The sequence below is a fragment of the Bos javanicus genome, chromosome 2 (genome assembly GCF_032452875.1).
Source record: "Bos javanicus breed banteng chromosome 2, ARS-OSU_banteng_1.0, whole genome shotgun sequence".
Taxonomy (NCBI): Eukaryota; Metazoa; Chordata; class Mammalia; order Artiodactyla; family Bovidae; genus Bos; species Bos javanicus.
This window is the reverse complement of record NC_083869.1, coordinates 109,651,705-109,677,620: the sequence shown is the minus strand read 5'-3', so window position 1 is coordinate 109,677,620 and position 25,916 is coordinate 109,651,705. Positions and strand designations below refer to the sequence as shown.

General features: G+C 40.2%; 1 protein-coding gene and 1 long non-coding RNA gene across 4 annotated transcripts in view; one reads left to right on the top strand and one right to left on the bottom strand.

The window, feature by feature from the left end:
• Nucleotides 1–25,357, top strand: part of EPHA4 (EPH receptor A4) — a 159,994-nt gene extending 134,637 nt beyond the window's left edge. For 2 of the 3 annotated variants that reach the window (XM_061386229.1, XM_061386247.1), the window contains 9 exons: nucleotides 1,714–1,827; nucleotides 2,070–2,255; nucleotides 6,511–6,572; nucleotides 7,024–7,233; nucleotides 9,093–9,242; nucleotides 14,165–14,358; nucleotides 17,328–17,483; nucleotides 17,820–18,736; nucleotides 24,825–25,357. In XM_061386229.1, the coding sequence (XP_061242213.1) occupies nucleotides 1,714–1,827; nucleotides 2,070–2,255; nucleotides 6,511–6,572; nucleotides 7,024–7,233; nucleotides 9,093–9,242; nucleotides 14,165–14,358; nucleotides 17,328–17,483; nucleotides 17,820–17,934 (1,187 nt within the window). In that variant the 3' untranslated portion in view covers nucleotides 17,935–18,736; nucleotides 24,825–25,357. Of the gene's footprint in view, nucleotides 1–1,713; nucleotides 1,828–2,069; nucleotides 2,256–6,510; nucleotides 6,573–7,023; nucleotides 7,234–9,092; nucleotides 9,243–14,164; nucleotides 14,359–17,327; nucleotides 17,512–17,819; nucleotides 18,737–24,824 lie in introns of those variants that run through there. The other variant, XM_061386237.1, reaches the window with a different exon arrangement.
• LOC133229656 (uncharacterized) lies at nucleotides 11,936–17,353 on the bottom strand. Its single transcript, XR_009730604.1, has 3 exons — nucleotides 16,522–17,353; nucleotides 14,427–14,554; nucleotides 11,936–12,536 (listed from the first exon to the last, which is right to left on the bottom strand). It is a non-coding gene; the product is annotated as an uncharacterized LOC133229656 (long non-coding RNA).
• Nucleotides 25,358–25,916: the final 559 nt, after the last annotated feature.

Here is a 25,916-nt window from a genome sequence, read left to right as displayed (position 1 = left end):
AAGATAGAAGACTGAAGTGGACAGTGGTTAGTGACTCTTCAGGAGTACCATCCCGTAGAACTTGCTGAGGTGATGGTAGGTCTTTATCTGCACCATCCAATTCATTAGCCAGTGACCACACACTGAAAAGCAGCTAGTCATGAATGAGGAAGTGAATTTTTAATTTCATTTAATTTTAAGTAATTTACATTTAAATAGTACCAAGTGGTTAATAGCTACCCTGTTAGCAGGGGATGGGGCAGGAAGAATAATTTTGAGAAAGATTTTTTTGGCTAGAGCATACCAAGTGATGAAGGGTCATGGAGTAGCCAGTAATTTTCCCTTTGTTCATCTTGTTCCTTTGCTAAAACCACACTTTCTCATTTGCATGCAGTATATATTTTTAATAACAAAAATGATGTAATTTTTTTTTTTTGAGATGAGAACAAAACTGACAGTCTTGGGAAATCAAAGGGATCAGGCCAACCCGTATCCTACATCTCTCAGTGCCCCAAAGCTCCAGGAGCTCCAAAAGGGAGAGGCAAGGTGTGAATGCCAGTGGAAAGTTCCCACTAATTTCTAATGCATCTTGTCCCAGACATCTCTGGCTGCCTAAGTGCTCACATTCTGAATTCAGCTTACAAGTGACTATAGGGTGTGGCTGAATTACCCTTCCTGGTATTCAAAGCATTCATGATTCAGCTACAGTATTTTCTTCAGCAGAAGCGTCCAGGTGAAATTCAGTGTCTTTACTTACAGCACCTTCTTTCCAAAACTGAATAAAAGTGGAACTCCAATATAGAGTTTGCATTTTCAAATCAACTAGTAGATTAATTATCCCTCTTGTCCATTTAACCTAGGTTTAGTTTGTTTACTGTTATCAATTGTTGGTGGATATGGGGCAAAACGTGACAGCTTGTAGCACGACCATTTGAAACAGTTTCTGTATCTTCCCTAAGGGAAGAAAGCTGGAGATAGTGGACAGGACTTGAGCAGCTGATTGGGACAATATATATTTTTAAGTCATTTTTGTTGATTTCAATTATTTATTTATTTGTTGGCTGTGCCACATGGCTTGCGGAAATCTTAGTTCTCCAACCAGGGATCAAACCCTCACCGCCTGCACTGGAAGCATGGAGTCCTAACCACTGGACCACCAGGGAAGTCCCCAGGACAACAATGTTTAGCTAACACATTCCAAATTCCCTTATGGAGACTCTCTTTCCCTCCGTGGGATAGGTGGTTTTTTTAAAAAATTTCATCCTTGAAGTGTGAAGGCGTTCCAGGAACTCTGTAGAGCTACAGCCTCTTACGTAGCAAACAATTCTCGTTTACCTGCTAACAAAACATAGAGCGAGACTTTAAACATTTTCCTATGCTATTTTTCTCATGCTAAGAAAACTGTTCCTGTGCCGAGTATTTTTAGATCCAGAGCACTTCAGTTTGTTAGTGGTTCCTGAAAAGTGTTCTGGCTTCCCAGGTGGCGCTAGTGGTAAAGAACCCACCTGCTAATGCAGATAGATGTAGGAGAGGCAGGTTCGATCCCTGGGTCAGGAAGATCCCCTGGAGGATGGTATGGCAACCCACTCCAGTATTTTTGCTTGGAGAATCCCATGGACAGAGGAGCCTGGTGGGCTACAGTCCGTAGCATCACAAAGAGTCAGACATGACTAAAGCAACTTAGCATGCACGCAGAGAAGTGTCTTGCCAATCTTTTGCATGTCTGTTACTCAGGTGTTAGAACTTATGTGGATCCCTTTACGTACGAAGATCCCAACCAAGCAGTTAGAGAATTTGCCAAAGAAATCGACGCATCGTGCATTAAGATTGAAAAAGTCATAGGAGTTGGTAAGTCTGTATCTATAAGCCTGTTTTCTTTGTGAATATTAAATATAGATATATGTGGATTATATAAAGGCTTATGAATATACTGTGTGTGCCTATATATGTAAATAGCTGTGTACCTGAAATTTCCTTAATCTACATAAAACACCAGCACAGTGCTAATAAACACTCCACAAATGCTAGCTATAGTTCTTTCACTTTTGATGTGTTTCTGGTTCAGAGTCAATTCTTTTTCTCTCTCAAAGGTGAATTTGGTGAAGTATGCAGTGGGCGTCTCAAAGTGCCTGGCAAAAGAGAAATCTATGTGGCTATCAAGACACTGAAAGCTGGATATACAGACAAGCAGAGAAGGGACTTCTTAAGCGAGGCCAGCATCATGGGACAGTTTGATCACCCGAATATCATTCACTTGGAAGGAGTTGTCACCAAATGTACGTGGGTCGCTCCCTTTACAAAGCCAAGTTAGAAGTTACTGGCAAATTAAACACACATTTTCTTTCCAGGGAAATGACAGATGGAACAGACCCACTGATTGCTAATAGGAGGAAATCAGTGCAGGACAAGTCATTAATCTTGTAGTCAGTTCTAAATGGGTCTGTGGTGTAGGCTGATACTCTATTTCCAAAGCAGCTTGTGTGAGATTTTAGCAAAATTAATATTGCAGATTTTTAGTATGCCTCGCCATCTTTCAAATGTTTGCTAGACCAAACTGATTGTCACAGGGTAGGCGCAAGCAGATGGTAAGCAAAATAAATTTTAAGTACTTTTCCTATAAAACACTACAGAACTTCGCCACACCTTGTGCTCGAAGCTTTGGTTCCAGATGCAAGGAGTGCATCCTGGAAATCTGTTGTATTGGGGGATTTGCTTGTCTGCTCGGCCTGATTTATGGTAGTTGCAGTTCAGCACCTATTTCCAGTAACACCTGGTTGAACCTTCCTTTTTTTAGTCCATTAGCATTTGCTGAGCCCATGAACCACGCTTCAGTTAAAATACGACACAGCTCAACAGATGCATTTTGCGAGGCAAACCCTGAATACGTCTGTAAGGCTGGCTAAGACCCACTTATAAAGCACCACATGAACAGGGCAGGTGAAATGGTTCCTATTGAAGGTGGCTATATTCCAGAAGTCTTAGTACCTACTACAGTTACTACAAGTCAAGGATCGTGTAAGCCTGGGGCTATGTCTTCAGGAAGCCAGTGTACCATTTGATTCCAGGTGCCTAGGAAAAGCGTCCTCCATCAACTGGTGCAGAGTGGTGGCTGCAGTGGGTGAAGTGGGGGTGATTTAAGGAGTATAAACACTGGACATTAGGTCTGGGGCAAAGAGGTCAATAACGTGCAAGGGTACACAATCTTTAGGCAGGGAAAATAAGGAATTACTAGAAAGTTGTGGAAAATATACATTCATTTAGGGGTCCTCAGACTTAAACATATATCAGATTTCTGGAAAACTCATTGAAACACTTTCCTGGACCTCATCCTCAGAGGTTTGATTCAGTGGTTAGGGGCCCATGAGCTCACGATCTAAAGAGCTCAAGGTCAACCATGCTGTAGTCCCTGGGACCACATTTTGAGTCTCTTTGGCCTAGTGACCAAAGATTTGCACACCATCTTCTGCTAGTAAATTGTGAGGTGTTGACTGGTTACTCAAGCTCTCTGTTTCCTCATCTGTAAAATAGAGATAAAAATAGAACTTGCCTTACAAGGTTGTTTTGAATGAAATATTTAGGGTGAATGGCATAATGCTTATATAGCAAATTAAAGAAAAAAAAAATTCAGTGTTAACTGGTATTATTAGGTCTTAAGAAGTACATCTTTCCCCCAGCTTTGGAATCCTTTAAAAAGGAACCTTGGTGCTAAGGGTATATAATTTTCCACCTAAGGTGAAGGCTATAATTAGCATAGAATAGCTCTATTTGCTTTTTAAGATTAGTTTTACAGACAGCATTTTTTTTTTTTTTTGTAGCCAGTGGCCTCTGGGCTTGCCCGGAGCCCTTCACTTCTTTAATTAAAAGATAACATTCCCTTTAAATACTTCTGCAGGTCCATTTTCTCACAAGGAGGCTCTGTTCAGCTTGGGGTGTTTTTCCTGGGGCAGACAGTGATTTTTGTAGCACCTCTGCAGAAGAGAGAAAAAACAGGGGATCTTTGTGCTAAAATCCCACCGTGCCTCTCTAAAACCCGTAGCTATTACAGCTGTAACTGTTATAAACGACTGGATGCATTTGCATAATGCAGTTGTCGCTGAATTAAAATGATTTAAAATTTCCACCAGAGGAGCTATCCCCTTCCCCCACCCCTCCCCTCCCACCTCTCCCTTCCCCATGACATCCCTGCCTGTTCTGGGGATGGGTATGCCTCCACCCAGGAGTCCAACTGGGACCCATTTTATAAGCCCCTCTGTGCCGATGCAGACATTCATCTTTATTTATCTTGTAGTGCTCATAGATTCTGACAAATGGATACTTTTAATAAACAGGAAAAGGAATGTAGAAAAATTGTGAAGATGATGCCAACTGTCAGATTAGGGAGGTGTAAGGGTGAAAAGGTGAAGTGAGAGTCTGAGTTCCTTGAGTAACTTTGTAAATGGACAGAGACTATAAATTCTCGCCACTACCCCCCTCTCTTTAGAACCTTGTGCTGTCTTCCCCACGTTTCCAGAGGGGCCTGGTGAAACGGAAGTAGGTGTTAATGTACCGCCAGGGGAATCACCCTTTCTCATGAGTTGACAAAGTAGCATTTGATTGAGGCAGGTTCATTAAAACTCATTTAGATGAATTTTTTCTGTGTGGTCACGGATATAGAGGGTCAGTGAGCCTAAGGACTCAGGGCTTCCTATTTATATTGACAGAGGATGGCAAGGCAGTCAGGGACCTCTCCCAGCAGCCAAGGGAAAAGAGAATAGAAGTGGTTTTATTCATCCTTTAGTCTACACTGAGATTCCTGCTTCTTCTGTCTGCTTTCCTTCATCCCTTGTAAATAAAACGTCCAAGGTGTTGTTTCCTAATTCAACATGTTTGCCTTGGAAAGATTTCTTCGGCACAATACCCAATGCATAACCAAAAAACAAATTGATAAATGGGACTTCACTGGTATTAAAAACTTCTGCTCTTCTAAAATTTGGCCTTTGAAATGAAGACATATTCCCTTTCCCTATGCCAGTAGAGAGTCTAATTTGATAGGGGTAGGGTGGAAAATGTATCCATTTAGAATAATTCTGGGGACTTTCTGGCAATGACACATCCCAGTCCAGTTTCCATGATTAAGTCATAACCACAAGGACAACAATGAGTATTTTTGATAAGTCAAAAATTAGTTTGATTTATCAAACTAATATTTTATTTTCCTCCCAGGGACTCTCTTCTATTCTCTTTGCTTTACCCCTGCTGCTGCTGCTGCTAAGTCGCTTCAGTCCTGTCTGACTCTGTGCGACCCCATAGACAGCAGCCCACCAGGCTCCCCCGTCCCTGGGATTCTCCAGGCAAGAACACTAGAATGGGTTGCCATTTCCTTCTCCAATGCATGAAAGTGAAAAGTGAAAGCAAAGTCGCTCAGTTGTGTCTGACTCCTAGTGACACCATGGACTGCAGCCCACCAGGCTCCTCCGTCCATGGGATTTTCCAGGCAAGAGTACTGGAGTGGGTTGCCATTGCCTTCTCCGGCTTTACCCCTAGCCTTAGTAAAATATCAAAGATTTACTTTGGATTCCCTCTTCACTCCCACAAAAGAAAAAGTGAAAGTGAAAGTCACTCAGTCATGTCTGAGTCTTTGCGACCCTACAAATACCTTTAGAAAGAAGGAACTTCAGACCTTGAGTCCATTGCCAGGGATTAAGAAACTAAAGAACCATCTTTATTTCCTAAGATCCTCAGAAAGAAAATGAAAGCGAAATGAAAGTGTGTCCCCACTTCTCCAAACTTAAAATCATTTTGATTTCTTTGCTTACAAAGGGGACTGGGGTGCACAAATGTTCCAGTCTTGAACTAAAATTGCTGCTAAGATGAAACCACTTACTGACCCTTTCCTGTGATGTTGTTGTTGCTGCTGAGGTTGGCATCTTAAAGAAGCAAATAGACTGAGTATATTGATAGATAGGAAAAGGGAAAAGACAGGCTATAGCCCCTGACCCGAGTGAGGTGGGGGAAAAGCTAAGATTGTACATGCTTGAGCTTTAAGATGAGTTCCAGGTAATGAAGTATTCAGCATAGCTACTGCTCCTGGAAACTTGGGTTTCTCTAAATAGGTAAAAAAAAAAAAAAAAAAAAACCTTTCTCTGTTCATTGATTCCTTTAGCATTGCACAATTGTCTGTTCTGGGGGCAAAATTAATTAATTATCCTAAAGATTTTTTTTTCCTTTAAATGGGTCATTTATCTTCTTCTCCATTTGCTTGAGAGAGCAAATACTCATCACATGCCCCTGGCTTCTGGAGGCCACTTTAGTTAAAGACCTTGTCAACAAGCCACCCAAAGGGTTAACCTTCCAGATGGAATTTAAACCTACTCGTCCTTTTAATATTTCATTCCTAGCTCCCCACAGCTGAGGCATAAGCTTGGCTTGTTTTAATTAAATTAGATCGCACAAGACAGGTGTCTTGGCAGGAAAATTGTGCACAGCCCATTTTTATCTCATTAACTGCAGTGCTCATCAAGGGTTTTGTGTTTTTCTTTCTGGAAACTCTAGGTAAACCAGTAATGATCATAACAGAGTACATGGAGAATGGCTCCTTGGATGCATTCCTCAGGGTATGTAACTACTTTATATTAAACCCAAGAATGTTGGTATTTCGAAAACTCTAACACACTCTGAATGTGTGCTCTGTTTGGTTGTACACAGACCTTTTTTAATGGGGCAGAGGAAGAAGAGGAGAAATAGAGAATGATGTGATTTTTAAAGGCTCTTTAACAGTCCATGTTCAAGGAGGGTAGCATTTGATTTATTTTTGTATTGTGGGGTTGTTGGAGCCATAGATTCATTACAGTTGGATAATTTCCATCTATCACAGGAAGCAAACCCAGCTCCTTGCTCATACTCTACTCATGAATTAGTGACTTTGGTCCAAAAGGCCCGGAAATCGTATTGAATTTCACTGCACACCGGAAACAGATATCAAAAAAGATCCAAGTAATAAATGCTTCCTGAAAATTAATTAGGCTTAATGTTAATGAGATTGTACCTCATTCCTTTCCTCTGCAGAAGAATGATGGCAGATTTACGGTCATTCAGCTGGTGGGCATGCTTCGTGGCATTGGGTCTGGGATGAAGTATTTATCTGATATGAGCTATGTCCATCGAGACCTGGCTGCACGGAATATTCTGGTCAATAGCAACTTGGTCTGCAAAGTGTCTGATTTTGGCATGTCCCGAGTGCTAGAGGACGATCCAGAAGCAGCATATACCACCAGGGTAAGAAGGGTTTGTGACCTCTGAGCTTTGACTCTAATGAAACTGTTCCTCTCACTTGATGATTAAGCTCTTTATGATATTTATAAGTTACTTCATCCTTCAGAGCCTCTTCATCGCCATGCATCTGTTTTAAAACCGTGTTTCCAAGAGAAATTTTGAAATACGCTCTAGATGTATGATCACAATTTAGAGCGTCACATTATTGTATTTTTTCACACTTAATCTACTTTGCTTCCTTCCTTTCTTCCAGTTAGTTTGTTTTAGATTTTATACATGGTTCCTTTTCATTATTTAAAAAAAAAATCTTATTTTAAACAAGACAGAACAGTGTTTCTAGTCAGCTGCCTACCGAATCTGAGAATGTATATACAAGATTTATAAAACATTTACGCTACACAAGGTTTCCCAGTATCTAATGGCCTGCATTTTACTACTAGTAGATAAGCCGGGATTAAGGCATGGTGAAGAGTTATCAGCATACAGTTAATGGCTTTGCTATCTTAGCTGGACAATCTGAATATAAGATACTAATGGAATAAACACAGAATCATAAAAGTTATTGGCCATTAGGGCTGACACTGTTAAAATCAACATGAAGCAGACCAGCCATTTTCCTCCTTTAATGCTAACCATTTTGCATCTGTAATAGTAAGCATTAGGGATTTTTTTGGTATAGTTTGGTGGGTGTGTGTGTGTGTGTGTGTGTGCATGTTTTCTGGTAGTGTTCCATTTCTATGGCTGTAGTTTTGATTCTTACACATACCTTCTCCAAAATTCTAAGTCCATTCATTCAGCAAAGAATATGCTTTTATCAATGCTAAAGACTTTTTATTTCCCCCAGTAGTTGGAGAAGGGAAAGCAGAAAGAAGCTTCTCGAATAATACATTTATATAGCCAAAATATTTAAGGAAGGCAGCACAAGTGTCTCACTGCATGGAACAAGCATAAATGTAATAACAGTGTAAAGTATAGTGAATCAATGAAATTTATGGTACAGTTTATTGCCCTCTTTAGTAGCCCTAATGAAGCAAAGAAGACTTTTAAATGATGTCCTTTTGAACAGTTTAAGGGTCTGAATTAAAGTTGAATTAATTTCCCCAGATGGAACCCTAAGAAATTTGAAACTCCATTAAAAATACCTTGCACATAAGCATAATCAACAAGAGACATTTGAGACCTTTAAACTTTTGGGGGGTAATGTTCAATTGCTTTACCATTTTTGCAGGTGTCTTTTTAGAAAATTAAATAATCAAAATCCCGCCCTCCCTCCATTAAAATCAGTAATGGCTCTAGCATCTGGTACTATTTGACTTCCTCTAAGAGCCTGTTCAACATATTATCTTCTAGCTAAGTTAGGCATGTTTCTTATGTTCTGTCAGAGTTGGATGACAGTGGAATATATAGAAATATTCATATTTAACTTCCTTAGTTCATGATTTCTGAAGCAGTACTAAGTATTGGTTTTGTGCTGCTGGGTAAGAGAATCCAACAAGAAGTCAAAATTAGTCTCAGCTGCACGTTCGTTGGTATACACCACAGATAGTGTGTATTTTGTAAAACTTGAAATATCCTTTCTATTACAGTATTGCCTTAAGCAGAGCCCAGATAATATCTAAAAAAACAATTAAGGAGATTAGTTGTTTACTTCCCCATAACTTAAGAAAACATATGAGAACTGTCTCAACCTGGAACATTTTCGTTAGAATAAACAAGTATCTTGTGATTGTTTGGAAAACTACCTCAGGAATGCTGTTGTCCTGCTTGGCACACAGTAATAACATTCAGAAACTGTAACATTCAGAAACTAAAAGGGCACATCAACGTACTTGGGGAATAATCTAGAGCTTGGATGTTCACAGGGTGGCAAGATTCCTATCCGGTGGACTGCACCAGAAGCAATTGCCTATCGTAAATTCACATCTGCAAGTGATGTATGGAGCTACGGGATCGTTATGTGGGAAGTGATGTCCTATGGAGAGAGACCTTACTGGGACATGTCCAATCAAGATGTGAGTCTTTATGTTCTGAAAGATATGTTTTTTGAGATGCAGGAAGTTTCATGTTACTGGGCTTCCTTGGTGGCTCAGAGGGTAAAGTGTCTGCCTGCAATGCAGGAGACCTGGGTTCGATCCCTGGGTCAGGAAGATCCCCTGGAGAAGGAAATGGCAACCCATTCCAGTACTCTTGCCTGGAAAATCCCATGGACAGAGAAGCCTGGTAGACTACAGTCCATGGGATCACAAAGAGTCAGACACGACTGAACGACTTCACTTTCACTTTCATGTTACCATATGATGGAGTAAGTGTTGAGTGTGAACTGATACATTAAATTTCAGGGTCCTAATACAAACGTGTCTAGTAATCTGCTGCTGCTGCTGCTAAGTCGCTTCAGTCGTGTCCGACTCTGTGTGACCCCATAGACGGCAGCCCACCAGGCTCCCCTGTCCCTGGGATTCTCCAGGCAAGAACACTGGAGTGGGTTGCCATTTCCTTCTCCAATGCATGAAAGTGAAAAGTGAAAATGAAGTTGCTCAGTCATGTCCGACTCTTCTCGACCCCATGGACTGCAGCCTACCAGGCTCCTCTGCCCGTGGGATTTTCCAGGCAAGGGTTCTAGAGTGGGGTGACATTGCCTTCTCCGTCTAGTAATCTAGCTAAAACTTATGGTCATTGATTTCAAGGATCAAAACTTCAAAGCCTAAATAGTATAGTATGGGAGATAGATTGATAAGACAGATAGATGCATAGCTCAACTGATTAGTGATATGGAACAGTATTTTTAGTTGGTTAGCTTTCAAGTTCATACTGAAACAAAATTAAACTTTGAGTGTTAAGAAAATGCAGGGATATATGAAAAACACATTTCACATGCAGTGAAATTGACATGAAAGTTTTATTGGAAGAAAACCAGTGAATATTTTAAAGCTGGCAAAATTGTAATTAGAGCTTGCCCCTTGAGGACTCTAAAATAAAGCTTCACTAAATGACCCTTTGTAAATTATGCACATCCCTTTAAATGTACCATCTGGACTACTTCGTATGGGAGTATCCACAGTGCCTGCAATTTTAGAAAAGCATTCAATAATGACACTAATAAGATTCCAGAGTAATAGAATTTAATTACAAACATCTCCAGTGAGAAAGAAAAAAACAACAACAAAAAAAACCTAGACCAGGGGGGTCTTCTTAGGACACTTACTAGCTATTTCTAGGAAAGTATTAGTTCTAAAAGGGTTGGAAATCAGAACAAAATAAAATGGTCATTTTTAAAACTTTCCTAATATTTTTGGGTGAAGTGAAATATTAGCAGCTAGTGTGTTTACGAATGGGTGATACTCAATTCATCAATAAAAACTATTTAAGAAAAAGTTTTTTTTTTTTTTCTCTGAAGTGGAATGTTACCTGACCATTTGCCTTGTCTTGAAACAACAGGATGTTGCAAAACCTTGACAATTAAGTGAAAAACCAGGTGTACTCAAGAAATGGGATGCTGGTTGCTTAATCAGTAGAAGAATGTTGAGAGCAATACAGAAGCTACTGTGCTCTATGTCCAGTGGGGCAAAAAGAATTCTCTGACAAGATTAAGAGGAATGGTAGTTTTGACACTGTAGTACCTATAAATTATAAAGGAAGGTTCATAACAAATAGGAAGAAAGACAACAGCTAGCATAACTGATAGATAATTACAGGCTGGAGACAGACTCAGTTCAGTTCAGTTCAGTCACTCAGTCGTGTCTGACTCGTTGAGACCCCGTGGACTGCAGCACGCCAGGCTTCCCTGTCCATCACCACCTGCCAGAGCCTGCTCAAACTCATGTCCATCAAGTCGGTGATACCATCTGACCATCTCGTCCTCTGTCATGCCCTTCTCCTCCTGCCTTCAATCTTTCCCAGCATCAGGGTCTTTTCCAGTGAGTCAGTTCTTTGCATCAGGTAGCCAAAGTATTGGAGCTTCAGCTTCAGCATCAGTCCTTCCAAGGAATATTCAGGACTGATTTCCTTTAGGATTGAATGATTTGATCTCCTTGCAGTCCAAGGGACTCTGAAGAGTCTTCTCCAACACCACAGTTCAAAAGCATCAGTTCATGGGCTCTCAGCTTTCTTTATAGTCCCACTCTCACAGAGACAGACTACAAAAGTGAGCAGTGTGTAATCTACTGTTTGATGTGATTATGAAGACACCTTCAACTACCTTTCTTGTAGTAACATTTGGTTTTGAGTAAGAGACATGCAGAGAAACAAAGGCCAACAGCCTAGAAGAAGGAGTTTGCTGTTGTTTAGTCACTAAGTTGTGTCTGACTGTTTTGCAACCCCATGGATCGTAGCCCACCAGGCTCCTCTGTCTATGGGATGTCCCAGGCAAGAATACTAGAGTAGGTTGCAATTTCCTTCTCAAGGGGATCTTCCCAACCCAGGGTACTAACCTGCATCTCCTGCATTGGCAGGTGGATTCTTTGCTACTGAGCCACCAGAGAAGCCCTCAAAGAAGGAATAGTGTCTGTATTATTTAATTATTGTATAGTTTAAGCTTGTGTTTATTTCAGTTGAGAGCAGCAGCCAAGTGCTCATAAAAGCAGAATATCTAAAGATGTCATTTTTCCCACCCTAAATAAATATTTTCAGACTTAGTTTTGACAGTTTCTATATTATATTAAGATGGCATCACTGACTCGATGGACGTGAGTCTCAGTGAACTCCAGGAGTTGGTGATGGACAGGGAGGCCTAGCATGCTGCGATTCATGGGCTCGCAAAGAGTCGGACACGACTGAGTGACTGATCTGATCTGATATTATATTAAAACAATTTCATTGTTTTAAACTTTTAGTTGTCTGCCTTTATCCATGTAAAAGCATCTGAAGCCAATACACCCCCACAAATATTATTGATCTATTATTCACATGCATTTCTCTCTGTGTTGGAGTCTGTGTAGAACAGCAATCAATAGGAAATGTAACTGGAGAATTACTTTCATGGGAGAATTCATTTGGCATATGGTGAATGGAGTCGAAGTAACTGTTAAAAATATGTTAAATTTATCAAGTTTTTCATCAAGTTTGTTTTAATCGTCTCTCTCCCTCCAGCCCCCAGCCCCAAACACTTAGCAGTAAACTGAGAAAATATGCTTTGTTCACCCACAAGCCATCTTCCAAGCTGGCAGTGGAAAGGGAGCTAGTGAAAGAATACTAAGCAGTCTGAGGGTTTATAACAAATTTTGTTCACCTGGCGTCAGCCCAGTGTTGCTCACATTCCCATCAATTCAATGTAAAATGTTTTCATCAAGTCTAGAGTCAACACCATGCACCTGGAAAGATAAAAGAAAGTCAAAGGATCAAACTGACCTAATATCCTTGCCAGAAATAAATAGAAGCATGCTCAGTAAATTAGCATATAGAAGTCTGCTTTAGAAGGAGTAAATTAAGATGAATACGGTAGGAGGTTGGCAAAAATACATGGGAGAAAAGGATTCAGAGAGCTTAATAAATCACAAGATAATTGTTACACGGAAACAATATCCTGCTTAAAAAGAACCACAGAATACTGCTGTATAGAAACTGGACCCAACTGAATTGATTATTTTCTGTTGAAGGCTGATCACTGAGCAGTAATAGACGCACCACAGGGGAACTCCGTCATGGTCATTGAGGTGGCTGCAGCCAGTGGTGGTTTCACTAGGAACTATCATTTTTTGGGGGTGCGGGGGTGCGGGGAAGGTGGGAGGACTGATTTAAAAACAAACAAAACTTTTAAACATCCTCAAACAAAAGTACCTCCAGAATCATATAGGATACTCATAAACAAAGCTTATGAGTAGCCAAGAAATTAAGAAGTAATTCCCCTCTTTAACTTGGGCAGGAGACTTACCATACTGTTACTGGGATTCACACCCTGAAGAACAGGGGTTTAGAGAAAAGTCAATGAGAAAAATATTGTAATATCTGTGAAGACAATTAGAAAAGTCAGAATTAGAAGAAAACCTATGGAATGACTTGTCTTATTTGGCAGGAGGACCACTCTGGATGGCAGTTGTCACCTACCATTATAACTGCTTTCTTTAGATGTGTCAGGGTCCCCTTGAAATATAAATCCCCCAAAGAAGGTTTTTTAAATTATTATTTTTATATTTTTTAATCTGGCTATTAGTACCTTTAGCAGGATCAGCTGAGACCAAGAAAGAGACACAGAATTAACAAATTATGTATTTTGGTCTTCCAAAAGTAAAAATGGTGGGGCATCTGGAGGGGTTGAAGAATGTGCTAATTCAGAGAAATAGTGTCTTCTGAACTGGAAGACAGGCTCTGGTATTGACCCATCAGCTGTCTGAGCAAGAGGACACAGACTTGGGACTTCCCTCGTGGTCCAGTGGTTAAGATATGCTTCAAGGGGTGTGGGTTCCATCCCCGGTCAGGGAACTAAGATTCCGCATCTCATGCAGTGTGGCCAAAAGAAATAAAAGAAGACACAGGCTTAAAGTGGCACAAAAGGACTCTCATTTTGGAGGCATCCTAAGGAATGTCTTTAAAGCCCTTACCTAAGCTAGAATCTCTTTTGCTAAGAGCGATTAGCTGATAGAAGAACAGAGAAGGTCATTGCCCTTGGGTCTCTGGGGGCCAGGCCAACACCATGTGATTGGTCTGATTGCGTTCTAACCACCTTGGAACCCTGAGGCATCTTCACTTTGGAGTTCCTGATGGGCATTGTCTGCCATTTGAGAACCCCTCATAGCAACGGCTGGCTTCCCTGCCCTGCTGCCAGCAATGCTCAGGTCCAGCTCTGGCTTCTGTGAAAGAATTGGAGCTGTTCCCATGCTCAAGCTTGCTGGCAGCTTAATGGACAGGGAACTTGCTGAGCAGGAGGGTAAACCTCTAACAACAGATTGCCTGGCAAACTAACATACCATTCTGTGGGTTTTTTTTTTTTTTTTTTTGCTAGGTGATTAAAGCCATCGAGGAAGGCTATCGGCTGCCCCCTCCAATGGACTGTCCCATCGCGCTCCACCAGCTGATGCTAGACTGCTGGCAGAAGGAGAGGAGCGACAGGCCGAAATTTGGGCAGATTGTCAACATGTTGGACAAACTCATCCGCAATCCCAACAGCTTGAAGAGGACAGGGACCGAGAGCTCCAGGTTAACCCTGCTTCTTAATAGTGATGTGTGAAAGAATACCTCAGCGGTGGCATGCAAGGGTTACTCACTTTAATTGCTGGCTTTTAGTCAGAGGCCACATCACAGGTCTGCAACCTGGGTGGCTTCTTCCTCCTTGAGTGGAGTATTTCAGGTAGTTTTCTGTTCGCCGTTTTGAAGAGCCTTGTACTTGTCAGGCCTCAAAAAAAGTCAGAAAAACAAATGTTTTTAAAAAAACAACAAAGGAAAAGCACAGTGCTTATTTTGTGGGGCTGGAACTGAAAACGTAGAGGGAGGAAATGTACTTTTGGAAGATAGGATACTAGATGCTACATTTTGAAAGGGGAAGAAACATAGGAACAAAAAATAAGGATTCCAAAACAGCTCTGAGTTAATAAAATGTGAATTGAGGCAAGAGATTCACCAGTTTTGGTTCTTAAAGTTGCTCTGAGTCTTTCAAGAGGAGAAGGAAACAGGATCAAGTTACAAACATGCAGATGAATATTTGAGAAAAGTTTTTAAAATTAGAATGGTTGGCCCACCCATAAAATAGTTACTTCATTGGTAGGGGCTTCCCTGGTGATTCATAGGTGAAGAATCCACCTGCAACGCAGGAGCCACACAAGATGAAAGTTCGATCCCTGCGTCAGGAAGACCCCCTAGAGGAAGGCATGGCAACCCACTCCATTATTCTTGCCTGGAGATTCTCACGGACAGAGGAGCCCGGCAGACTACAGGCCATAGAGTGGCAAAGAGTCAGACATGATTAAAGCGACTTAACACACATATATGCACTTCATTGGAAAGAGCAAAAAAGAAGCATTTCAGTCCAGAGAAAAGATAAAGATACTGCAAGTGACCTAAAATAAAATCTCCCATCATTTCTGGCCTATTTTTGGTTCTTCTCTTCCCCAAGAGGAGGAAAGTAGATGGCGCTAAGACCTCTTTTCCAGGTGTAGCTAGTTTCTTCTGTTCCAAAGTAAACCTCCCCCAACTTTTAGATCTCCAGCTCCCGATCCCATGCGTTTTGTCTGAAGGTCCAAGTCCAGTTCTTTGGTACTTGAGGCTTCTCCTGGTAGCATGCTAACTCTGTATAGTGCTTTGCACCAAAAGGTAGAACAAACTGAGTTATTGGATACACTTTTCTCACTTCTGAATTTTTCTCATTGATAGTACATACAGAGCTTTGATACTTCTTACTGCTTGCTGATAATGGGGTGTAGTATAGCGTGGTATGTGATTCAGCACAAAATTAGGCAAATGTCACAGTGTTCCACAAAGAGCACAAAGGCTTCCAGAATAAGCTGGAGAATGACCCTTAGAATTAATTAATACTGAGTAAGCATATTTTCATTCTAAGGTCACTTTAACCTTGTCAGGTACGTAGTGCCTCCACGTTGCTCTTCTACTGCTCTTGGTTAAAGTTAGAAGTAAATGCAAACTATTTTTTTTTTTTGTCCATTAACAAACATTCCTGGTAAACATTCAACACTAATATCTCAAACTCTATGTGGCCATATTTGTTACTGGTTCAAAATTGGGGAAAGAATGAAATCTTGATTATTCTTACCATAAAAATCTGTAGAATATTACCTGGAAAATTTTATTTAATTAATATAGTGGACAAAAAGAAAGGTCATAAACAAGCTATTATTTGGATAGAACTGATTGATAAAACAAGTTTTGTTAATATACTTATATAAAATAGAAGTTATGCAAATCAAAACAACTTAGGTAAAAATTAAAATGAAAAATGGATTGGATTAATTCTACTATGTAGAAAGTTAGGCCATTAAATAGGCTTGATTTTTTTTTTTTTTTACAAGAAAAGGATTTTTTTGGTTGAAAATTCAGGATGATAATATAATTCTGATTTAGATGTTCATGTTCAAGGAACATAGTCACAGGATGAAAATCAGATCAAAATGTTAAGAGCAACCACATTCTGTAATTTCTATAGAAAGGAAGTTTAAGAAAATAGAATTTAATAAGTAGCAAGGTTGCTATGCAGGAAATTATAGTGAAGGTGTATAAAATACCCTATTAATGTTTATCCTATGGTTATTAAGTAGTTTGATGATCAAGATATAATTCACTTAATAAATATTTTCCATGGATAGGTTATTTACTGTTTATCAATCTCGTGAAGGAGGACAGATCACTTACCTTGAACTCTAGTTGCTCTTGATGGTGATCTAATGTGAAACACCTGGCCCGAGAAATGCGTCAACTAATAAATAAGTTAATAAGAAGCGCTTAGAATTTGTTGAAATGATTCTTTAGGAGCCCCAGCAAAGGAAGACGAGAAGCACATTCCACAATCCAAACAGTGATCAAAGTGGCCATTCTTCCTGCCAGTCTTGGCACACGTGCTGGTCAGGCTGGGTTGATTAAAGAGGGGATTAACTCCCTGCTGTCCCGTTTGTTTGAATGAACTGAGCCTGCCTGCAAACCTGGCTGGAAACATGCCGGACTTGAACTCTCAGTGTTCTCTCTGCTTCCATCAAGTCTGGCAGGTTGCAAGCTCTCAGTTTTCCTTACTTATCCTTCACTAAGGTTTCCATAGCTGCTGAACTAAAGTCTGTGATATTCTGTCTTGGCAGGGACTGTCTTTCTGTAAAGACTGAACCAGTTTCAGCAACAAGGGCCGCCCCCACCCCCCACCCCCCCCAACCTTTGCCCCAGGCTAGGTTGTTAAAAGACCTGCTCTGATCCTTAATGCATTAAGAGGTCCACATAAAACAAATGCAGGAAATGAAGTTAAAAACAAGTAGGGTGATTGAGACATGCTTTTGCAGCTTTATGAAATTAGGGTTGAAAAATAACATGATGATGTTTGTCGCTGGTGATTCTATCTAAAGTCCTTTCTTGGTACTTTGGTTCCCCTCCCCTGTCTTGGACCATCTGACTTCTGAGTCATGCTATCTCACTGATAATTCTTGTCTGTCTATACTTTCTCGTTCCATTTCCAGACCTAACACTGCCTTGCTGGATCCAAGTTCCCCTGAGTTCTCCGCCGTGGTATCAGTAGGCGATTGGCTCCAAGCCATTAAAATGGACCGGTATAAGGATAACTTCACTGCTGCTGGTTATACCACGCTAGAGGCTGTAGTGCACATGAACCAGGAGTAAGTACTCAGCGATGTAACACAAAGGGTAAATCTAGATTTAATAGTATTTTCCTTTTCTTTTTTTTTTGCTTTGAGCTGCATAATCATCCTACTCATTTTTTTTAAAAAGAAAACTGGAATGCCTTTCATTTTGATTGAGTATAATTTTGCACAGCCTCTATAAAGCACCTACATTGTTGCATTCAATTGCTTAATTAAACATTTTAATACACCTGCCTTGTTGTGCTGTATTAATTGTGGCTGATTCAAATGTGTGTCTGCATGAAGCCCGGAAGAGATTCTCAGCCCTCATCATATTTTCCTCTCCTTCTTTTTTTCTCCCCCTACTTACAGTGACCTGGCCAGGATTGGCATCACAGCTGTCACACACCAGAATAAGGTCTTGAGCAGCGTCCAGGCAATGAGAACCCAAATGCAGCAGATACACGGCAGAATGGTTCCAGTCTGAGCCAGTATTGAATAAACTCAAAACTCTTGAAATTAGTTTACCTCATCCATGCACTTTAATTGAAGAACTGCACTTTTTTTACTTCGTCTTCGCCCTCTGAAATTAAAGGAAAAAAAAAAATCTGCAGCGTTGCTTGGTGTACAGATTGCTGAAACCGTGGGGCTTACAGAAATGACAACTGTCATTTGAATTAGACTTGGAACAAATTGTTTCTCAGAAGTACATCCGTCCATCACTAATCTGTAAAATACATGTACCTATATAAATAGACCACCGCCTCCGAGTTTCAACGCCGTGTTTGCTGCCAGACGCTGAGCTTCTCTGAGACATCCTCGATCGTCTCTTCATTTGGAATTACAACCGTAGTATTTTGTTTGTGGCATAAACTACAGTCCATCCTTCTTTCACTGGAATGAAGACCGTGCCCAGGACCATTTTTTGAAAGGACCCGGTTGTAACTTTTAAGGCTTGGTTCGTACAATGGATAAAACCTAAGTGAACGTCATGTGATTCATCAGTGTTGCTGTCCTGTGCTCCGGCCACCTGGTGGATTATGACGACATGAGGGGCTGGAGAGAAGAGGAAAGTGGATTTTAAAATAATAATAGTAATAATAAATCCCAACACCATACCCCCTTCCTGGGCAAACCAGGGGCTTTGGGCCCGAGGCTGTGCCATATAAGTCTTATTTGGGAACTCTACAAACTTCTCATAACTACCTTATGGATAGTGGATTGTGACAATCTTGTGTAGGGAACTTTCATACTTTCCTCCTTTAAAGAAGCAAGCCCAAATCTACAAGGTAAGACAAAAGAACCAGCAATGAGTCTTTCTCTAGTGAAAGTGTTTTTTAACTTTATCTTATTCGAAACACTGAGCAGTAAATATCTGTCATGCCGATCAGGTAGTTTGGGTTGAGATTTCAATGGGAGAGTAGACCCAAAGTAATATGGCTTTTCTCCTGTTCTTCCAGGAAGAATTGAAATAGAAACCATATGAGGTCAGGACAGCATCTAGACCTCCACTTGCTGTGCTTTCTTTCGTACTGTGTGGGTCCTCTTGCCCTTTGGTGCCCTTCATTCCTGCCACAAATGGTTATTGAGCATCTTTTGGGTACTGGGTAACCTCTAACCTTATTGGGCCTGCATGTATTCCATTCTTTGGAGAATTTTTTTCAGTTGAGGAGTTCTGGAAGGTCTTTTCCATTGGTTTCATTTCTTGTTTTTTTTTTTTTTGAGTATTTGATATGTACCATACCATTTTTTAAATTTAATTTTTTTATTTTAAATTTTAGATTGGAGTATAGTTGATTTACAGTGTTGTATTAGTTTCAGATATACCAAAAAATGATTCAGTTATACATATATATGTGTCCATCTTTTTTCAGATTCTTTTCCATTATGGTTTATCACAGGATGATCAATATAGTTCCCTGTGCTATATAGTAGGTCTTTGTTGGTTATCTATTTTATATATGCATCAGTTCAATTCTATGGGGTCGCACAGAGGTGGACACGACTGAAGCGACTTAGCAGCAGCAGCAGCAGCAGTTCAATCCAGTAGCTCAGTCGTGTCTGACTCTTTGTGACCCCATAAATCGCAGCACACCAGGCCTCTCTGTCCATCACCAACTCCCGGAGTTCACTCAAACTCATGTCCATCGAGTCGGTGATGCCATCCAGCCGCTGTCTCATCCTCTGTCATCCCCTTTTCCTCCTGCCCCCAATCCTTCCCAGCATCAGAGTCTTTTCCAATGAGTCAGCTCTTCACATGAGGTGGCCAAAGTACTGGAGTTTCAGCTTTAGCATCAGTCCTTCCAAAGAACACCCAAGACTGATCTCCTTTAGAATGGACTAGTTGGATCTCCTTGCAGTCCAAGGGACTGTCAAGAGTCTTCTCCAACACCACAGTTCAAAAGCATCAATTCTTCGGCGCTCAGCTTTTCACATCCATACATGATCACTGGAAAAACCATAGCCTTGACTAGATGGGCCTTTGTTGGCAAAGTAATGTCTCTGCTTTTGAATATGCTATCTAGGTTGGTCATAACTTTCCTTCCAAGGAGTAAGTGTCTTTTAATTTCATGGCTGCAATCACCAAATACAGTGATTTTGGAGTCCAAAAAAATAAAGTCTGACACTGTTTCCACTGTTTTCCCATCTATTTCCCATGAAGTGATGGGACCACATGCCATGATCTTTGTTTTCTGAATGTTGAGCTTTAAGCCAATGTTTTCACTCTCCTCTTTCACTTTCATCAAGAGGCTTTTTAGTTCCTCTCACTTTCTGCCATAAGGGTGGTGTCATCTGGATATCTGAAGTGATTGATATTTCTCCCGGCAATCTTGATTCCAGCTTGTGCTTCTTCCAGCCCAGCGTTTCTCAGGATGTACTCTGCATACAAGTTAAATAAGCAGGGTGACAATATACAGCCTTGACATACTTCTTTTCCTATTTAGAACATGCTCAGTTACTCAGTCGTGTCCAACTCTAAGCGACCTTATGGACTACGATCTGCCAGGCTCCTCTGTCCCTGAAATTTTCCAGGCAAGAATACTGGAGTGGGTTGCCATTTCCTCATCCAGGGGATCTTCCTGACCCAGAGATCAAACCTGAGTCTCCTGTGTCTCCTGCATTGGCAGGCGGATTCTTTACCACTAAGCCACCTGGATAGTACTGTGTTTATGTTAACACCAAATTCCTAATTTATCCTTTCCTCACGTTTTCCCTTTGGTAACCATTAGCTTGTTTACAAAGTCTATGAGTCCGTTTCTGTTTTGTAAATAAGTTCATTTGCATCATTAATTTTAGATTCTATATATAAGCGATATCATATGATATGTGTTATAGATCCCACATATAAGTGATATCATATGGTATTTTTCTTTCTCTAACTTACTTAGTATGATAATCTCTACGTCCATCTATGTTGCTGCAAATGGCATTATTTCATTCTTTTTATGGCCAAATTGTATTTCATTGTATATATTTATCTATTCCTCTGTCAATGGACCTTTAGGTTGCTTCTACACCTTAGCTATGTGACCAGTGCTGCTATGAACATTGGGGTGCATGTTTCCTTTTGGAGTGTGGTTTTCTCCAATACATGCCCAGCCATGTTCCTGTCCTGCTCTAGTGCCCCCGATACCAAATGAGATCAGCTGGGAGAGACCTATCTAGATGGCAACAGTGAGACTTGGAAGTCACCTTGACTGACTCATTATTAGAAAGTGACCAACTAAAAAATCAGACTTTTCACCCATCAAGCCCGGTAGCCTTAGGTACTTCTGCTTTAATTCCAGAATTTTCTTCTTAAAACATGTGAATTTAAATGATTATGTTCATTCCTAGAAGCAAATAGCCTAACTTTTTTGACTGGACAGATTTTAACTTTCTAAACTCTTCCCTTTTATCACTTTTAAACAAGAGCTTGGTTGATTTTAATGACCTTTTCCTCCCCTTGGTTTTATCCTGAAAGCTATTTCTTATAGAGCAAGAAATGTTAAATTTGATGCTGTCAAATCATGACAGTTTAGTAAAAACCTTTTTGCAACATTAGTTGTAAAAGCTTTTCTGTTCAGAAGAAATGTGAAATTTGTTTTTTAAACTACTCCAAGAATTTTTGTTTTATCACCACTTCTGCTGAAGTTTAGGAGTTCTGGATATTCATGTTAAGAGTTGACAAATGTGAGGGAGATCACTTGCTTTTTAAAAAAGAAATTATATATTTCTTTCCTTCTGTAAAGCTGTGGGGTATTTTGTTTTCAATTTCCATAGTCCGATTCAAATAAGGTGGCATTATAGTGTTATCCTATGAGTAAAAAGAGAATGTTACCTTGCATACATTGAATAAAGTTTTGCTTTCTTACAATCAACAGCTTAAGACTTGAGCTATTTTTCTAAACATAGTCAAAACAGAATATTTTTATATTTTTTGAACTTTTTCTTTTGTATTGGGGTATAACTAACAATATCGTGATAGTTTCAGGTGGACAGTGAAGGGACTCAGCCAGACATATACATGTATCCATTCTCCCCCAAAACCCCCTCCCATCCAGGCTGCCACATAACATTGAGTAGAGTTCCATGTGCTATACAGTAAGACCTTGTTGGTTATCCATTTTAGATATAGCAGTGTGTACATGACTGTCCCAAACTCCTAACTATCCCTTCCCTGCTGGCAACCAACCCTAAGTTTGTTTTCTTAATCTGTGAGTCTCTTTCAAAGCAGAATATTAGAAAAAAAAAACAGAGTATGCCAATTCTAAAATATCCTAACACGTTAATGTTACATACCGTGTTGGAGTGGATTTGTTACATCTCAGCAGGTATGTTGGCAATGTTCAGATGGGAATTGAGAGAAAAGTAGAATATGAAATTCATTCAAAGGTTGCCCTCTGAATCTTAATTTTGACTCATTGTCTGAATTTGAGTCCAGGCCAATGGAAAGGCCCCAAAATGGCTAAAATAATATCCAGTAACAGTAAAAGTGGAACTCCACTGCTTCCAGGAAACTACCCACATTGGAAGAGAGACTGAGGACAATAGGAGTTTGTATTATTTCTCAGGGTGTGGAGCCAGATTCTGGCATCCAGACAGCTTAGATTCCAAAGCCAACCGCGATGTTGACACTGGGAAGTTCACCGTGTGTTTCTTTATAACTCCGTTCCTCCACCTGTAAATTAGAGATAATGACACTTCAATAGAAACACCTTTCCCAACACATGGTGTTGTTGTATATATGTCATGCTCAGATGCAGAACACACTGAACATCATAGAAAAAAGTGTATTCTTCCTCCAACGTGTCCCAAGTGTTATTCACCTGTCTTTCACTTGTGAAGCCAAATGTTTTGTTGCAACAGGCCACAGCAGGGTGAAATGAAGCTCAGTGGTCGGGAACCATCCAGGTGAAGCTTGTTCACTTTCAGTGGGTTTATGAGGGTGTGGGGGTAAGTGCGTATCTATGCAAAAGGTGGAAGATCACTCCTGTATTATTCAGCCTTGAAATGTAGGAAATCATTATTTTATAATTGGAAAGAGTGAAATGGGCAAGACCCCATTGCAATGAAAAGAACTGGTTGGTAAAGACACTTTGATGTCTTCATGAATGACTCAAAGGAACAATGCTTCTGTTTATTTAGTCACCATGAAAGTCACATCTTTCACTTCTGATCCCACACAGACCACATGCTTTGTCTGGTCTCTGTTCAAGCAATTCTCCACCATAAAGAGGTTGCTTGAATTCAAAGAAAAGGTTTATTTTTCTCCCTCTCATTCTGACATCAGCTAGATATAAGTCTCCACATTCCCACACTTCTCATTTCCAAATCCTGTCCTTTTCATATACACACTGAGTTTCCAGATAGCCTACTTAATATTACAAATATATTTATATCTGGGTATTTAGTGAAGAAGGAAGTTGGCAGACGCAAAGGAGATAAATGTGTTTTTGAGACAACTCTCTCCTCGAAGGGTGGGGTTTCTAGGAGCAAAAGAAAATCACCTTCAAAATGTGTGCATATCCCTATGGAGTTTGTAATTCTCCATTAGAGTCTTTAATGTCAAATTTGAATCCACTTTGTCCTTCATGTAAACAAATACATATCTGTCTGACAGAGTTACTGGCTTCCAGAGAAAAAACAGTACAAAAAATAAATCTGATCCTTTTTCTTTCATTTTTTTTCATAATTGTCAAAAATGAATGATGTTGCTAAGTGGCTTGGCAGTTATGCCCTTACCCACATTTATAATTTTAAGAAGTAATATCTATCTGAAAATTTTATTATTCTTTCTCCAAATAAAGTATTTTTGCAAGTTTAAATAATGGTCATTTACCACCAAGAAACTCAGTTTTATGTATCTCCCTCCTACAATAAACATGCACATATACAAAACAAGCAGATAAATGGGTTTGATAAAACAAGGGAAATTATGTGTCATGAGATGCATTTTGGTCTTAATTTTGCTGTACACTTGAGGACAGCAACAGCTTAACATGACCACTGTCTTTATAGTCCAATTAGCAGTCTTGTTGGAAAGTTATCAAAAGAAAAGAAGAGGAATTGTTTCTTTTGGTTTGAGTCAATTCTTTGATGACCGAGAGGACAGTGGTTCCATTGCATTTTGCCAGCCTCATTGGAATCTAGGTTGATAGGGCAGCTGTGGCTTATTAGCTCTTGGTGGGCTTCAGTCTCAAGACCCCCCTCACTGTACCCATGGCCCTGGGTCTCCTCTTTCTACCTGTTATGTGCAGATTGCATGGATTCTTTACTAATCAGATATTTCATTAGAAGTCACTTTCTCTTTGTGATAAATACCTAATGCTTTTTATTTCATGGTTGGCATTTTTTTTTCAATCATATTGTTGAATATTGATGGATTGGGATATTTCCACATGTGTCCCAGAATACACCAGTTTCCTCTTTGGAAAGACTGGGACTTTTTAGAATAATACAATGTGCACTCTTTCACTAACTCTAAGTCCTTCTTGCACAAATGAACCATAACAGGTCAGAATTTTTATTGCAAAGAAAAACTGTTCCCATAGTAGGTAAAGCCTGGCTGTAGGCTTAGACTGGGTAGGTTCTAATTCCAGCTCTGCTATTTCTGAATGCATGAGCACAAGCAAGTTGTTTAGCTTCTCTGTGGTTCCATGTCCACATCCACATAGTAGGAAAATGAATAGTATCTTACTCAGAGTTGTAATGATTAAGATGTTAATAAACTTTTTTTGTTGTTATTTTAGTTATCATTTGTCAGAAGAGAAAAGCAAGAATTTATGATCTTTCTCCTGAACTCCTTACCTAGTCATCTCTGTACCTACATGGGTTGACAACTGGCTGGCAAGATCAGTTGCTGTTTTGTCTGAAGTCTTGTTCTTTTCTCTACAGGGAGTAGATTCTGCTATCTTGGCCTCACAGCCCTTCCTGTTGAAGCCCACAGGAGCAAACAAAACACACCCTCCTCAATTCCTCCCGAACGTGTTTCTTCTGCTTCTACTATGACAGTTCTGGAGCAAAGACACTGATGAAACGATACTCATTGATGAAAAGAATATGTTTCTGACTTTCAAATCCTCTTTCCCGGTGAAAGAAACAGCAAACATTCAAGCTTCAGCATCTGTTCTCCCATTGCACTGAGGAATGTCCTGTCTGGCAGCACCAACTCTGCAGAGCCCGTGTTCCTGAACTCCTTTGGTTTTATTTATATGTATTTCCATATCTCATTCCTGTACGTCCCTGCTGCATTGGTGTGGCAGCAAATGACTGAAGGCTACAGGTTTTACCATGGACACCAGATCAGGTGCCACCACGCAGAACAAAGCCAGTTCCCGTGAGCTGCCTATGATATGCATTGCTGAAGTAACGTTATACCCAGGGTGTGCCATCACAGTGATATAAATATATTTTTTTCCTAGACTAACTATGAGCTGACTATCTCTTTTGATGTGTGTACATAGGTGTGCCTGTGTGTACGCGTGTGTATGTGTGTATGAGTATATAACCTCATGCTTAGAACTGCCTGTGAATGTTGTGGAATGCTACCCATGGAGGGGTCTGGTTTGCCACCTGTTCTGAGATGAAGAGCCGCATGAGACAATGGGCCTGGAGACCATGCCCGTCCCCTTAGAACGACAGCCAGGAAGAAGTAAATGTCCTGTATCTATACATGTATTTTGTAGCAGCCACCCTAACCTTAATACGTCATCCTACAGCTTTGGACAGAGGCATTTTCACCTTAGCGGTGGAGTGATTTTAAAATTTAACTCCATGCAGGTGACAACCCAGCATCGAAATCACAAATTCTGATTGAACTCCTCATCTGAATCACCAGTTGCTTGGTGGAGGGAGAGAAGGGGATGGAATTTGTCTGGTACCCCCAAGTGGAATACAAGTAGCCTTTGTTTTCCTGCATAAATGGACTTGTTGAATGCGAACAAATATATGCAATTCATATACTTTCGGAGATGAACGTAGATGTGT